This window comes from Sebastes fasciatus, chromosome 13 (genome assembly GCF_043250625.1).
Source record: "Sebastes fasciatus isolate fSebFas1 chromosome 13, fSebFas1.pri, whole genome shotgun sequence".
Lineage (NCBI taxonomy): Eukaryota > Metazoa > Chordata > Actinopteri > Perciformes > Sebastidae > Sebastes > Sebastes fasciatus.
In genome coordinates this window covers 8,077,655-8,093,671 of record NC_133807.1, presented here as the reverse complement: position 1 = coordinate 8,093,671, position 16,017 = coordinate 8,077,655, and the positions used below count along the sequence as shown (strand labels likewise).

At 42.2% G+C, this 16,017-nt stretch overlaps 1 protein-coding gene across 2 annotated transcripts in view; it reads right to left on the bottom strand.

Moving 5' to 3' along the window:
- Positions 1-15,812, bottom strand: part of grin2aa (glutamate receptor, ionotropic, N-methyl D-aspartate 2A, a) — a 187,072-nt gene extending 171,260 nt beyond the window's left edge. Inside the window, exons 1-3 of one of the 2 annotated variants that reach the window (XM_074655240.1) lie at positions 15,729-15,812; positions 13,914-14,048; positions 1,309-1,803 (exon numbers count right to left, since the gene is read on the bottom strand). In XM_074655240.1, coding sequence (XP_074511341.1) covers positions 1,309-1,800 — 492 coding nt within the window. In that variant the 5' untranslated portion in view covers positions 1,801-1,803; positions 13,914-14,048; positions 15,729-15,812. Of the gene's footprint in view, positions 1-1,308; positions 1,804-13,913; positions 14,560-15,728 lie in introns of those variants that run through there. The other variant, XM_074655239.1, reaches the window with a different exon arrangement.
- Between the last annotated feature and the right edge of the window lie 205 nt (positions 15,813-16,017).

Here is a 16,017-nt window from a genome sequence, read left to right as displayed (position 1 = left end):
TACTTGCTTTTTCAAATACTCTCTTCTTCTACCCATTCATCCAACACTTACCTCATCCTCCTACCCCCCGTTATTTCCTCCACATCATCTCTTTCCACCACTGCTAACCTGGTTCCTATCTGTGTTTTCTTTCTTTAGTCACCAGCTACACTGACTGCGTTTACATGCACACTAATATTCCACTATTATTCTGAATATGAAAATAATGTGAATTAAATACGGGTCATGTAAACAGCATATTTCGTTTGGATATTCTGAATTAGGCCTTGTTCCGAATGGAGCATTTTCCGACTAAGACGTGGGATATGCTGATATTAATCGGGTTTTAGGAGCATTCTTTGGGCATGTATACAGCACATTCGGAATATGTGTCTCAATTGGGGTTTTTGCGGCAATTTGCGACACACGGCCTCTTGCTTGTTTACTGCCAGCTCTGTGCGTTGAACACAAACCAACTAGCCGACAGTTTGCAGAGATGCATGCCCAAAAGAAAATCAATCAGAAGGAGAAACACACCTACATTTAAACATTATGAAAGACAGGTATGAAAGAGGGAGGCTGTGTTCGCACGGTCCAACAAGTCCGCCACCAGTGGACAACTTTGACCTAAAGAAGCACAATGGCACAAGCGACTCCTGCCGTTACACTTTTCTATATTTTGACATGTGATAAACGACATGTTAGGGCATTGACCCCTGTCACACACAGCCGAGAATGGCGTCAGCGTGGGATTCACCGGCTTCGGTGATGAGGATGCCCTGAGCTCCTCAAATGGACCAGATGATGCTGGTAGGAATAGGGAAAAAGACAAGGCAGCCAGCTGACTTCTTTAGCTAAATGGGTTGTTTGTAGATCAGCATGATGTACATCATGGGGATGTTTTACATAAACGGGAATATTAGTGGAATATTCATTGTTGTAAACAATGTTCATTAGCTATGTAAACAGCTTAGTAAGAATATTGTCTTTTTTGGAATAAGGGCAAAAACTGGAATATTTGGTGTATGTATAATGTGGCAAGGCTTCACTCTGGTCTGTTAACATGAGAACATATAATTATCATTTCACAGGCTCTCAACAGCCCCGACAGCCAAATATGTAAAAGGTGACAGGTGAGTGTGTGCTTGATTTTCTCGGTTCAGCAAAGACTCAAAGCCAGAACTTTTTGGCAAATCACTCCAAACCAAAATCAATTCACCCATTCAGTCTACTCCATACACCATCTGACTTTGCACAACTTCATCCATTCATCAACAACATCCATACAGTCATCCAGCAATCATCCGCCCCAACCATAATCCTCCATACCTTATCAGCCATGATCATGGACGACCCTCCGTGGATGCCCAGGATGGGTATGAGCGTCTGCGAGGAAATAAAATCCAAAATCTGGGCGATGGCCTCCTGGTCGGTGCCATCCCCGTACACCACGCCGTGGATCTTTGTCCCGGACATCAAGTCGCACATGTGGGTGATGATGCTCTTCGGGTCGGTCTCGTTGACCAGCAGTGTGACCACGTTGACGTCGATAGGGTCCTCCTTGCTCCACAGCGCTCGGATGTCCCGTTCGGAGATGAAGCGCGTGTTGCCCAGGATCACCGCAATGTTCAGGACCGGCACTTTATCTGAGGCGCTGCCGGTTCGCTGCTTTTGGGACGCCACTGGGTCCGCAATCATGGTCACCACCACCAGGAGAGCCAAGGACAGCAGCACACTATTACTACCACTGTTACTGCTGCTCCTTCTACTCCTCCTCTTACTCCTTTTGCTGCTGAGGGACATACTGCCGAACCACTTCATCCCCTGCATGGGTAAACGGGTGAGGGAACAGATGAAGACGGATCAAAAAGAGAGAAGGAGGTGGCGGAGAGAAGTGAGGAAAGATGATGGCAGAGAGAAAAAGACAGGGGAGATAAATTGTTAATGCACCGCTCTTTTTAGCCCACACATTCAGGTTGCATCTTTCTCCTTTATTCCACTTCTTCTCAGTAACGTTATTAAACACATAAACCTTGTGGGGAGGGAGGTGGCCTTGAGAGGAAGTTGCGGAGGGGTGAGAGAAAGAGAAGAGGACTAACAAGTATAGCCTATTCTTTATGGTCACGACGCTGGGATCAGATGATTCAGGAGCAAGCTGTGCCGGTCGGAAGAGGCAGGCCGACAGTTATACAGTTCACAAGTGTTATATCTTAAAAGTCAACCTTCAGCATAGATGAATGAACAACTTATGAGGAGGACGCTATGAGTGACAGTAACAGACAAACTGTTCTGAACATTCATATACGATTGGTTCTATTACACTTCCTGCCAGTTGGTTGATTTAGTTATTCCATTATTTGCAATGTTGTGCAGGACAATGATATTATGTATATTTATGATTGTGTAAGAGAGTGATATAATGGTGGATAATTTGGTTTTCATACTATAGAGTTCAAGTCTATATCATATACAGCATGAGGCATAGGGTTCTAGCAATACATTATAAGTCAAAGTACTATGTTATCATTTTTAGTCATGCTAGCAGCATGGCTTTAGGGATAGAAATGTTGATCTTTCAGTCTGTTGGTCGGTCCATCACTTTGGTCCAGACTGAAATATCCTTAACAACCAGTGGTGGAATGTAACTAAGTACATTTACTCAAGTATTGTACTTAAGTACAATCTTGAAGTACTTGTACTTTGAGTAAATCCAATTGATGCTACTTTATACTTCTACTCCACTACATCTCAGAGGCAAATATTGTACTTTTTACTGCACTACACTACAATTACTGGATAGCTTTAGTTACTTTGCAGATTTAGATTATATAATATTCTTAGTATTATTCTTATTTGTATCATTAATAATAATAATACTACTACTACTAATAATAATAATAACACCAGCTGCCACATTAAAGTGATGAACACATGAATCAATAATTATAATCCAGTGATATACTGCATATTATTCTAAAATGGGCCATTCTGAACAATATTTCACTTTTGGTACTTTAAGTATATACTGATGCTAATATCTTTTAATTTTACTTAAGTAAGATTTTGAATGCACGACTTGTAACTGAGTATTTCTACACTGTGGTATTACTACTTTTACTTAAGCAAAAGTATTGAGTACTTCTTCCATCACTGTCAACAACTATTGGAAGGATTGCCATGACGTTTTGTGATGACATTCATGGTGCCCAGAGGATGAATCCTAATGATTTTGGTAATCCCCTGATTTTTCCTCTAGCACCACCAAGAGGTCAAATTTCCAATTTGTCCAATAACCAAATACCTGCAAAACTATTCCCATCAACCTCAGCTGTACTTTGTGTTTAGTGCTACTAAGCAAATGTTAGCTTGCTAACACACTAAACGAAGATGGTGAACATGGTGAGCATTATATCTGTTTATCATCAGCATATTGGCATGCTGAAGTTAGTATTTAGCTCAAAGCACTGCTGTGCCTCACAATGCTGTTAACATGGCAATAGACTCTTGTTCATATACAACTAATATTTCAAATTTGGTCAAACCATTCACAGCTTCCTATCAGGGCTCAAAAAGAGTCAAAAAAGTCAAACGTTATGTTCTCACTGCATTAACCCCACTGTCATGAACTTAGTAGTGGGTTGACAGGAAATAAACCTGTAAAAAGCTTATGTAAAACCATAAAATTGGTGTATGCAGTTGTCATACTGATATTTTTAATTAAGTGCCTTATAAAAGGGACATCACAGTGCAAGCACAACAGTATTGGAGTTGTACGGTATGGTAAGTACAAATACATCTCTTCTCAGCCAACAAGAAACTCTGATGTGAATAGAGAATGAAAAAAAAATAAAAAAAATAAATAAAATCAGTTACATCTGCCCCATGGTGCTGATGCTGGTTTGAGCATTTCTCCACTTGTATTTATTACTTTCTTATATAAATGATTCAACATACAGCGTTGTGTCACAGCTGTCAGACACACGTACATAGAGATCATTTTTGTATCGGAGCGTTAAGTAAGAGACAAATTACATAAAGGCTGAGAGGGAAAGAACAGACCGACTATAAATAGCTTGGGATGCCACTGCGGGCCTTGGACAGGGGGACAGAGGGTTGGAGGGGGGTTCCCTCAGTTGAGACAAATGTTGATGAGTGTGGATGTGTCACTCTGCACCAACCAGAGTGCGAGAGTGCAGTGAAACGCATCCTCATGCAACGGTTTGTATGATATTATGAAAGGTTATTCCTCATTTTTTATGAACATCCAGCACCACGTGTCAGTTTCCGCTCGTTACATGCATACAGTCTTTCCAAAATAAACTTCCGTCTTCACAGAAAACAACTTAGTTAGGTTTAGGAAAAGATCATGGTTTGGATTACAATAACAACTGAAATTAAATCTAAATCGACGCTGACTGCTGGTTTCACGAGCAACGTGTCTCCTGGATGAGAGTCCGGAGATTTTAGACCCACCCATCCACCCCAACCTCCTCCCTACGCGGACTTTGTCGCTCTTTATACTTTCTAATTCACGATTACATGGATTAAATACGAATTGATTTTGTGCGATATATTAAAATTCCAATGCATTACTTTTTGTAGGTATAGCTTCGAACAGTGTATCATCATCACACACAGATCACAAACCCCTCTCCCTACAGTGATAACACTCACTGGACCTCCTTGGACCTCCGATGCTCAGAGAGCATAAAACATTGAGCGTGTGTGTGTGTGTTGGTTTATCATGATGTGTAAGACATATGAGCAGGTGTGCTGAACAGTAGAGCGTGAGCAAAATCAGAAGGGCATGAAACATATGGCCACATAATGTGTCCATGTGCACTGCTGACGATTTATGGATTCACTGACAGGACCGCGTGGCGTTGCGTCAGTGCAGAGCCTGTTGGCGCATGATTGATTCACAGGAGCCAGCAGTGTATCAAAAAACAGTGCAGGTTTAAGCACCGAGATCATGAGAAACTAGTCTCATTTACAAAAGCCTTCCTTCCCACTAACAGCACTGTGAAAAAAAACATGTTACCAATGTCTTCTCATAAGCAACCAGTAAAATGGAGTGACTCATGCAGATTTAATAGCTACCAAGGACATGATGTTTTCAATGCAGCTTCTTTGTCTATTTGTCTCGTAGTTAACAGGATAGAAAACAGGAAAAAAAAAAAGTGGAAAGTTATGCCAAGGGCAATAGAGCAAGCATTAGTTGGTTTTGGGGGCAGATCACTACAAAAAAGATATTAAATGCTTTTTTTTAAATGCACGATAAGACTTTTTTTTTCGCTTTTTTCCCCATGAAATTTTGCACTTACTTGAATGACAATATCATGACATAAGTATCCAATGATTGTATATTACTATTATATGTGTATGCAGATCTGGATCTACTGATGCAAACTTTTGAGAGTCTTTTGCACTACTATAATAATACATTTCAATGAGAATATGCACTCTGTATTCACCTATTACCCATTTTTAAAGTATACAGATACTGTAGTCACGGTGCCTGCCTGCTCCTGTTTAACTGGCCTCCTTTCCTCCTTTTCCATCCTTATCAGAAAAACCTTTCTAGTAAAAACACATTTCTTTATTTTGTAAAGTTTCCCATTACTGTCCAACCCTGCTTGCCCCCAAGAAAGAGAGAAAACTGCAGCTGCATTGTCTATTTGTAAGTATGATGATGGTTTTATATCATTTTCTGTGAGCTAGGATTTGTCATACTTTTTGATTCTGTAATGAAATCGAGACTCCAGCGGAAAGGCTCCGTTGTGAGTTGAATAATGCATGTGGGCTCACTGTGTCATCCTGTGTGTTTTTAAAATAAGACGAGGACTGCTTGTCCCTCCCTGCCCAACTGAGCATAAACACTGTTTGAGCAGACCTGAGGATGAATCATCCAAATCTAGGTCCATTCAGAGATCGCAGAGAGCACCGATGCCTAATAGGTCTCTTTCAAAGGGTTGTCATCTTCCGTCATCTAAAAGCTGTAGGATTACGTGAAGGCTTGCCCTTACAGTTTTCGAAATCACTTAACGCTGTAGGACTGGTATTTATTTCTCAGTGGAACAATGGAACACTTTCTTTAAAGCCTGCTTCACTTTCCTATATTCACACACATTCACTTCACACTTTTCCTATCTTTTACATTTTCCAAGCTACAGAAGAGTAGCCATGTTGGCGGCTCCCCTTTCAGATCTTGCTCAAGAGCACTTGAGCATGGGGGTCTCTTTCTGTCAAGAGCAGGCGGGAAACTCCGGGTCTGAAAAGTGAAACTCAAGTGCCTTAAACTTGCATTCTTTCTAATAGCCAGCAGGGGTCGACTCCTCTGGTTGCAAAAAGAAGTCTGATTGTATAGAAGTCTATGAGAAAATGATCCTACTTCTCACTTGATTTATTACCTCAGTAAACATTGTTAACACAAGTTTATGGTCTCAATCGCTAGTTTCAAGTCTTCTTCAATACAGCATGATGTTCAATTAATAGATTATGGTCCAATTTAGAGTCAATTAGACCATAAAGCTGGGGATGCTTTAGGGCGTGGCTACCTTGTGATTGACAGGTCCGTGTTATCATCATCTTACAACTTTAACCCCTTTCACAGTGTGTTTTCAGTTCATGAAAGTTAATTTCTAACATTTGGTCGCCTAAAAATGTCTTATTCAGCGTTCGGCTGTGCTTAGCGCCACCCTTTTGTGTCACTTCTGGTTCCAAGAAACCAAGATGGCGACGGCCAAAATGCCAAACTCGAGGCTTCAAAACGACAGTCCACAAACCAATGGTGACATCACGGTGACTACGCTCACTTCTTATATACTGTCTATGGTCAACAGGCATTAAACTTAAGCCTTTCGGTTGAAGGATTGTCTTCATGATAACTAGACCATCTTGCTGCTGCAGCTGTTGCTGCTATTATCATTTTAAATATTACATTTCACTATTAATATCACAGTATCAGTCGGACCATCGAACTGTTAAAAATGCTTTTCATCAGCAGTTTCTGGAGGCTACAGGAGCATTATGGAGCACACACAGGTCTGGACAATCTGACATGCTCCACACTGCATCAATATACATAAATGCTTTCATATGTACTGCACATATACAGTATAAGGATTTGGGGAACATGTTGCCTCTGTTTTCATGAATACTATGTAAGGACGGAGGATGATGAAAAAGCTACTAGGCCATTTCAGGATATGTATCCTCCTCAACAGCTATGGTGCATGGCAAAACCAGAATTATAAAAAAAAAAGGTCAAACTGGCACCAATTTGGCACATTATGATATTTATAGTAACAGGCGAGTTCATTGTTGACAAGATTATCTTCCAGTACCGACGGGTGGTGTAGAAATCTGACTAACAAAAGAGAAGAGTGTTTATCGTTCCGTGTCTCAACTCTGCAGCACCACAGGGGGGATTTTAGGGCGAGAAGGATAGCGGGAAAGATGGGCAGAAGAGGAGACAAACAGGCAGAGGGAGTAAAGGCATTGCAGAGAAAATTTATATTGAGAAAGAGACACAGACGTCACGTACAAAAGGAAAGAGGAAGAAACAGAGAGGGAGAGCATCGCCAGCCAAATCGGATTGGGGCAGTTTGTCGTCACACAAAGGCTTTCTTGGCACCACAACAGTAAATGATGTTTGGCAGGCACATCCATACTACTGGCTATCATGCACACACACACACACACACACACACACAGAGACTCATATACATTTCCTATCTTACAAAAGTGTATCTACGTATTCATACCAAATCTTTCACTTTCTCAGTGATCAGTGAATAAGAAAATGAAATACGATAAAGGTGTTTTTTCTTCTCTATCCTATTCCCTTTCAGATAATCAGAAACACACTACACACGCACACACACGCACACACACACACACACTAGCGCTGAAATCTCTCTTACCACAATTCCCACATGGCTTCGCCGCCACAAAGCTGCACGTTTCTGGTGCGCACACACAACTAGGTTTCACGCGCATCAATAATTCAGCCGCATTATCTTTACATGATGATTAATACGATTGCATTTACTGCGGCGGTCACATTCGTTCTCCCTTCTATCTTCCTAAATGGCATTAAAATTAGATTAACATACTGTACACACACTCCATTGATATGATTTATTTACAGAGTCGGGGCTGGGCTGGTTGATGCAGAGGATGATAAGTGTGTGTTTTACGATGCAGCGGCCCAGAGGACGCATGTGTGTGTACATACTTTCTGGTTTGTAGAAGAAGACTACACTTAATATTGTATGTTTGTTTTCCATCCCACATTGGCTCCTCCATTACTCTACAATCAGTCATCGCCCATTCATCTATTCACTTATCGTCCATCCTTCCCTTCATTTGTCATACTGCTTTCATCCTTCTATAGTTCCTCCACCTTCAACCACTTTCTCCATCACTGTATTGGCTTAAGCAAGAACTGCATTTTAAAAAATGTAGCAAAATACATTTGAATCCACTACTTCTCTGTGAATATACTGAGAATACATCATCAAAAGAGTGGATGGAAAGTCACCAATAAAGGCAGACCTGCGCAGGCAGTAAAATCATCATCATCATCATCAACTACATCTAATCATCATCTAATCATCAACTACAAATAAGTTAGAGCTCATAATGGAAAATATAATAATTTATTCTGTATTTTGTAAGCTTGTTTGACGTGGCTTTTTAGGCTATCTTTGCTGTCTTAACCTCTTAAAAACGTCATGCTAGCTTATCATGAAGGAGGCTAAATAACACTCAGAATTTATGCTCAATTTTGGCAAGGAAAAATTGGCATGGCCATTTTCACAGGGGTCCTTTAACCTCTGACCTCAAGATATGTGATTGAAAATGGGTTCTATGGGGACCCACGAGTCTCCCCTTTACAGACATGCCCACTTTATGATAAGCTCACGCAGTCTGGGACAAAAACCATGCAGTTTTCTGAATGCAGTATAAATGTGTTATTTTTCGCCCATTCTAAAATGGGGTATTTGAATATTTCTGCATACTGGGGTCCCTAAACAGTTTTGAATTACATAAATTGGATTTCACTTTGAAAGCTGAGACTCCTCTGGATCCAATGAGCCCACCTGTATTCATGTGTGATGATGTAAGTCCCCATAGTAGCCATTTCATATAGTGAGACCATTTTTTGAATGCTCAGCCTCATGAAACTTTACAACCACAAACTAGAGACCTACAGCATTCACAGGATGGATGGCTTTCCTAGGTAGATTGACAATAAGGGGGTTTCCGAGCAGTTTCCAGAACAGAAGAGCCATACAATTGCCGAAAAATGAAATTCTTCATCCCCCACCCCTACCCCTCTAAAAAAAGGGGGCAAAATGGGGTTAAGTTGTGTAATGAGGAAAAGGGATCAATAGAATCTGGCAGCAACCATAAGCAGCTACGCTACATGGCCAAAAGTATATGGGCTTGGCTCCTTGGTTCCAGAGAAGGTAAATCTTAATGCTCCGGAGTACAATTATATTAAACAACAGAGTGCAATGTTCCTGTGCATTGTCATGTTGCCGGCCATAAAGAAATTGTTTTTATTTATGTTTTAGTATGGGAGCCTTTAGGGGCCAAGCTGCGTCATCAGTGGCAAGACCTCCCTAGCTCTCTAATGGCTGCTCCTCGGTTCCTATTCAGAGGAGGAACTATTGTGCCGACCACTTTGATAATTATGTGGGGTCTTCCCTTAATTTAAGGTTTGCTTTATTTGACTATTGCTTATTGTGAGCCTGTTTATTGACTTTTGACCTTTATAAATTTGAACCAGCTGTGTCTGGGATCAGGGAAGCAGGGATGTTCTCCCTCTGGTTTCGGTTCATCAGTCTCTTCCTCTTCCCCTACTCTACTGTCTCATTGCTGCAATGCATGTCTGCAAAGATACACAAAGACTAATTCTAAAATAACTCTACTTTGTTTCTCCCGCAATTATTCCTATTTCTCTCATTCCCCAGGTTCTGTGTCCTTCCATCCCTTTCTATTTCAAGAGTTTCATTCTAAAATGAGATTCTGCCATATGAAGAAAGCAGACACCAAGGAAAGGAGATTGTATGAATGCAAATGTGCTGCTGAAGTTACAGGCCTTTGCATACAAAGTGACAACAACGTTTAGAGGGATTATATATGTTTTGAGTTGTTATTGTCTTTTAAGTGGATACATTTTAAGAAATACTTTGATTAAATAATATATTGTTTGTTCCCTTTCTCTTTTTTTACTACTCAATTGAACGCTTCTGCATGCCCTGTTCTCAACACCTGTGTCACATCTTTCTTTTCAGGGACAATCCTCTGCTGCACAGAAAGTGATGCATTTTTTAAATTCCCAGTATTATGTTATTTGATTTTCAAAATAAACACAGAACTTGATATTTAGCACGAGCAGTTATGGACGCCTTGGCTGAACGGATGAGTGACCAAAACTAAGGGACACCACAGAAAACCTGCATCATAAACCATGACATCACAGTGCCACCGACACTGACTGGACCGACAGTTGGCCTATGAGATGTGCAGTTCTAAAGCAAAGAGGATGAAGCTCCAATTATTTTTGCCAAAATTAAAGGGTGACTCCACTGATTCGGCGCAGCCTGAGAAAACAGTTGTATAATGTCTTTGGCAGCTCTGGAGGAGATTTCTAGTCTGCAAAAGTAAACCAAGTGATGTCATGAGGATTATTCGGCTCGGGCGGAGAGACTCCAGACTCATTATGGGAAGTAACGGATCACAATGCTAGGAACTAAAAGTCAGGATAATCTCAACCTCTGCGGCTTCCTTTCAATCGTGACTTCTCCAAACTTTGCTGGAGTGTCCCCTTGAAGTAACCCAAACTATGCCCCCATCTCTTCTGACGTTCGTCTCCTTCGTCAGCTCATCATTCCTCTACCCATTTTCTACCAGCCATTCCCTCATCGTCTCTTTCTCCCTCTCTCTCTCCCACGGCCCAGCCATCTGCTCCGTGTGCCCTGGCGTGTGCATGAGCACCCATGAGAAACCCAGTGGAAGTAATCGTCTGCTACCACTCAGGCTCCAACATGTTGTCTGCCCACTGCACATACCTCTTTAGCTCCCTGCAAACCCACTGTTGGTGTGTGTGAGGGAGAGAGAGAGAGAGAGAAAGAGGGAGACCAACAAAGAAAGAAGTGACACCGCTAGTGTTCTCTTATATAATGTGTGTGAACAGTGTTTCTCTCTCTCTCTCTCTCTCTCTCTGCACCTGATGCCCGATACACACCTATGCCTCCCTTCTCCATTGGATTATTACACTCTATGCTACTCGCTCCTTTATTTGCAGTTCTGTTAGTGATAATTGCATCAGTCAGTTTCTGCTCCATTAGCATGCAGGAGGCCCGTATCAGGACATTGTCTCTCTTTGTGAATTTCAATTTGCTTTATTAGCATGACATGTATGTTATTTAAAAGAAAATAGTTGATAAAGAAAAAGTAAGGATTATTATAATACAAACGAATCATGTTAGGGCTGTCAATCGACAATAAAAATATAGAATTGCGATAAATCGCATGATTGTCCATAGTTAATCGCAAATTAATCACACATTTTTTTTATCTGTTCGAAATGTACCTTAAAGGGAGATATGTCAAGTACTTAATAGTCTTATCAACATGGGACTGGGCAAATATGCTTGCTTTATGCAAATGTAGGCATATATTTATTATTGGAAATCCATTAACAACACAAACAAAGATACATTTTGTCCAGAAACCCTCACAGGTACTGCATTTAGCATAAAAAATATGCTCAAATCATTACATGGCAAACTGCAGCCCAACAGGCAACAACAGCTGTCAGTGTGTCAGTGTGCTGACTTGACTATGACTTGCCCCAAAGTGCATGTGATTATCATAAAGTGGGCATGTCTGTAAAGGGGAGACTCGTGGGTACCCATAGAACCCATTTTCATTTACATATCTTGAGGTCAGTGGTCTAAAGACCCCTTTGAAATTAACCGTGCCAGTTTATCCTCGTCAAAATTTAGCACTACTTTGGAGCGTTATTTAGCCTCCTTCACAATAAGCTAGTATGACATCCCTGAGGTTTTCTAGTTCCATATGATGCCAGTATCTTCACTCTAGCTTTAAAATTGAGCCCGCTACGGCCTCTGAAAGATCGAACAGCGGCCCGGGCTAAATCGCAAGTTGCGTTAATGCGTTAAAGAAATTAGCGCCGTTAAAACGTCACGTTAACTCCGACAGCCCTAAATCATGGATGTATTGTCATTCAGGGTGGTTAGATGTAGTTTGAAAGGTTATTTTGTTATCCGTCTGTGTCGCTTTGTGGCTTCTAGTCCTGCAGCGTTTCTGTCTTTGGCCAACAAGGAGAGGACTCTTTTCTCTGAAGGCCGGAGTCAGAGGGTGATTTCGGACTTTACTCAGCCATGAACAACGCTGATGAATTTGAAACACAGCGGCCGCTGCCTTTGCAGGAGCAATCTGCTCGGTGCTTGATGGGCGACTTGATTTTAACCCTTTACATTTTCCTGTGACTGACTACTGTAACTTCAGAGTTAATAGTGTCTTCTTCTATATGTAAATATGTTAAAATCTTTCTTTCTCCACCCTTCTCCCTGTGCTATTGTATAACGGGCAACAATTGACGCAACAATACTTCTTGAATGCACACGAGCATACAGTGCACCCTCTTGCTGAATAGTAAAAGCAGTCAACCCTTAAGGCAGCATGGTTATAGTCTACAGTATGGGTCCCTCAATCTACATGTGGGGAGGTACTGGGTTAACACATTATTTCCTTTTGCTGTCATAAAAATATGGATTGCCCTTCCATTGGGCTGCAGCTGGCGCCTTTACATAGAGAGAGAGAGAGAGAGAGAGAGAGAGAGAGCCTCTCTGTGATAGGAGAACTGCGCTTCAACAACGTGACCGAATCCAGAGAACAGGAGAGAGAGAGAGAGGAGAGAGGGGTAGAAGAGAGAGGAGATGGAAATTCATTTGGATCCCCCCACATTATGCTCAATGGGACCAACACAATACAAGTGCGACCCCTACTGGTGCAACGTCGGCCTGCCTTCTTCCACTCTGGGCCAAGACGTTCCTTTACATAGTGAATGATTTTTTTTTTATATATTTTTTTTTTAGGGCAAAGCCACTTTCTGTCACGTTTTTGGGAGGGCACATGCGCAAAGATTTATGCCCTAAAATGTCGTTGTAACTTCAAATAAAATGCGTTCTTAGAGATGTCCCCTATAATATAACGCTGACCAGTCGTCCTGGTATGGGATGATGATGATGATGATGATGACGGTGAAGAGCTGAAAGTTGTACCCAAAACCCCGCAATAGGCTATATATCCAACCACTGGATACAATCACCAGAACGCACACAGCCACAGTCTTTATTTGGTGTGACGCGCGCTCTGCGTTAAACTCATCTTCTTTATGGTAAAACCACAGCGTCTGTTGGCTAGAATTGGAGAGGGTGTTGGGTGCATGTGCCCAAACTACCAAAATGATGCACGTTTCTTTGAATTTAACAGTCGGGTTTATGGGTGTAAAGGTATATTTATCTTATTTTGGCGTTGGGTTGAGATATATACTGTATGCATTATGCGCTTTGAAGCATGCACCCTGCATGCGCTCCGCTCACTGCGCCATGCGTTATGATGAATTATGAGGAAATTAGAACACTTGACGTAAGAGCTGAGAGAAGATCATTTTGTTTTGCATCTCATAGAATAATGCGCGCCTCGCATCGTTTTAAATCTTTAGGGACAGCTGTGATCTCCACGGTGTAGTGTGGGTGCCGCACTTTGGATAAGGGGGACGCCAGAGACACCAGAGAGGGAGGAGGGGGTGGGGGGTGAAGAGAGACATGATCATCACAACCCAAATTCAGATGAGAAATAGCACAGACACAGACTAAAAAAGTACTTACAGCATCTCCCTTCCACAGAGCTCCAAAACAGTGGTGTGAGATGACATTGCAACAGTCCCCTTCTCTCTCCTCCTCTGATGAGAAACCATGCAGCAGCCTCTCTGATGATGATGATCACACTCTCAAAAAACACCACTGGCACAAGAGGAGAAGAAGAAGAAGGAGAAAAAAATATCACTGGCGATTAATTATTTCCACCGTGTCCCACAAAAAAAAAAAAAAATGAATGAAATCCCCCCTCACTTCACGGGCGCGCAGCTGCGAGCAAAAATCACTGTTGCTGTTGTAATCCAATCTTCATCATCGTGTGTGTGTGCGCGCTGATTCTCCACTGCAATCTCTACTGGTGCTGCTGCTGATGATGATGTCCACACCGCGCATTGTTGTGGGGGGGCTCAACCTGCCTCCGGTGTGATCGCAGCTCCCGGTAAAGCTATCCCGTTATTCCCATCCCGGGGCGAGGAGGAGGAGGAGGAGGAAGAGGAGAGGCGAGAAGAAGAGGAGGCAGGTGAGCAGCCGCCGGACGCACACAGAGACGCACATTGACTACTACAGTAGAGAGGCTCTCCGTCCGGCAGCCTGCAGAAGAGAGCATGGGACCCGCTTCACACAACGTCTCTCTCTCTCTCTCTCTCTCTCTCGTCGTGCACGTGTGTGTGCACGCGTGCATGTGATTTTGGTCTGTGTGTGTGTGTGTGTGTGTGTGTGTGCTGCGCGCTTCTGCAGAGGCAGCTGGATAGATAGACGGACTGTCGGTCTGTCTCTCTCTCTCTCTCTCCTCTCTCTCTCTTTCTCTCTCTCTGCGCTAAAGCTCCTTCAGGGAGCAGCTCAGCTCTGTCAAACACAGACCCGTACATACATACATACATACATACATACAGGCAGAGTTGGGCTACAACGCAAATGATTCAGACAGCACATTTTCACCCTCCTCTTTCATACATCTCCATTGTGATTTTAGTCAAGAATAAACCGACTCTCTTTTGGCGACAACCGTCTCTCCCCTCTAATTATGTACGCCTTTGGGGGATTTCAAAATGTGGACAACTTGCAGCACAGCAGAGCAGCTATAATATGAGGATATAAATAAAAAGTATGTTTTATTTATCCTTTATTTAACTAGAAATGTTCCATTAAGATGCAACGAGGACGGCAGTAGCTCAGTCCATAGGGACTTGACTTGTGAAACGGAGGCTCGCCGGTTCAAGTCCCCGCATGGACCAAGTACTGAGTGTGAACTGGTAGCTGGAGAGATGCCAGTTTGCCTCTTGGGCAAAGGCACCAAACCCCCAACTGCTCAGTGCGCCTGTCTGACATCTCTCCATTAATAAAGTGCCTTTCTTCTTCTTCTAATGTATATCAAAGTAAAAGTATGTTTTATTTATTTTTTACTTAACCAGAAATGTCCCATTTAAGATGCAATATCTCCTCTGTAATAAGGGAGTCCTCCTGGTCATACCACCAAGCAGTGGTGCAAAGCAAATACATTCTGGCTGATGAAAGTCAGTTGTTGTTCCACCTTCACCCAGGTTGAGTTCAAATGTGGGAAAACACAGAAACAACTTGTGAATGTGAATGCACCGCAGACCAAAAGCAATTTCTGAATAAAATGCGGTGTGTGTGTGTGTGAATGCTGGAGGCTGAAAGGCTGACGCTAAAGTCTGTAGGCAGCCTGCACAATAAAACCAGTTCAAAGGCTAATTCAGCTAATTGAAAATAAAAATAAATAAACTGCTGGAAACAAACGGGTTTCATTTTGTTTCACTGTGTCGTGACATGTTGAAATGGAAGAGTAGAAGACGTGTGTTAACTTACCGGCGAATTTGCACCGAAGTTTCCAACGTAGCTAGAAGTTTCCGGTCATTAGTCAAGAAGTGTTTAGCATGAACTGTTGATTGGGCTGCGTCACGGGTTAACTGCTTCCGACCTGGAAACAGCGGACACAAACCTTTAGTTCCTGCTACGCCGAAATGTTCCGTGGATACTCCTAAAAATCCGCCATATACTGCTACAGAACTGTTAATATAAATCTGCTCTGGATAAACCTGCTGCTTTATGGGGTACTACTGTGATTTAGTATAAGCGAAAGTTGGTGGACTTGACA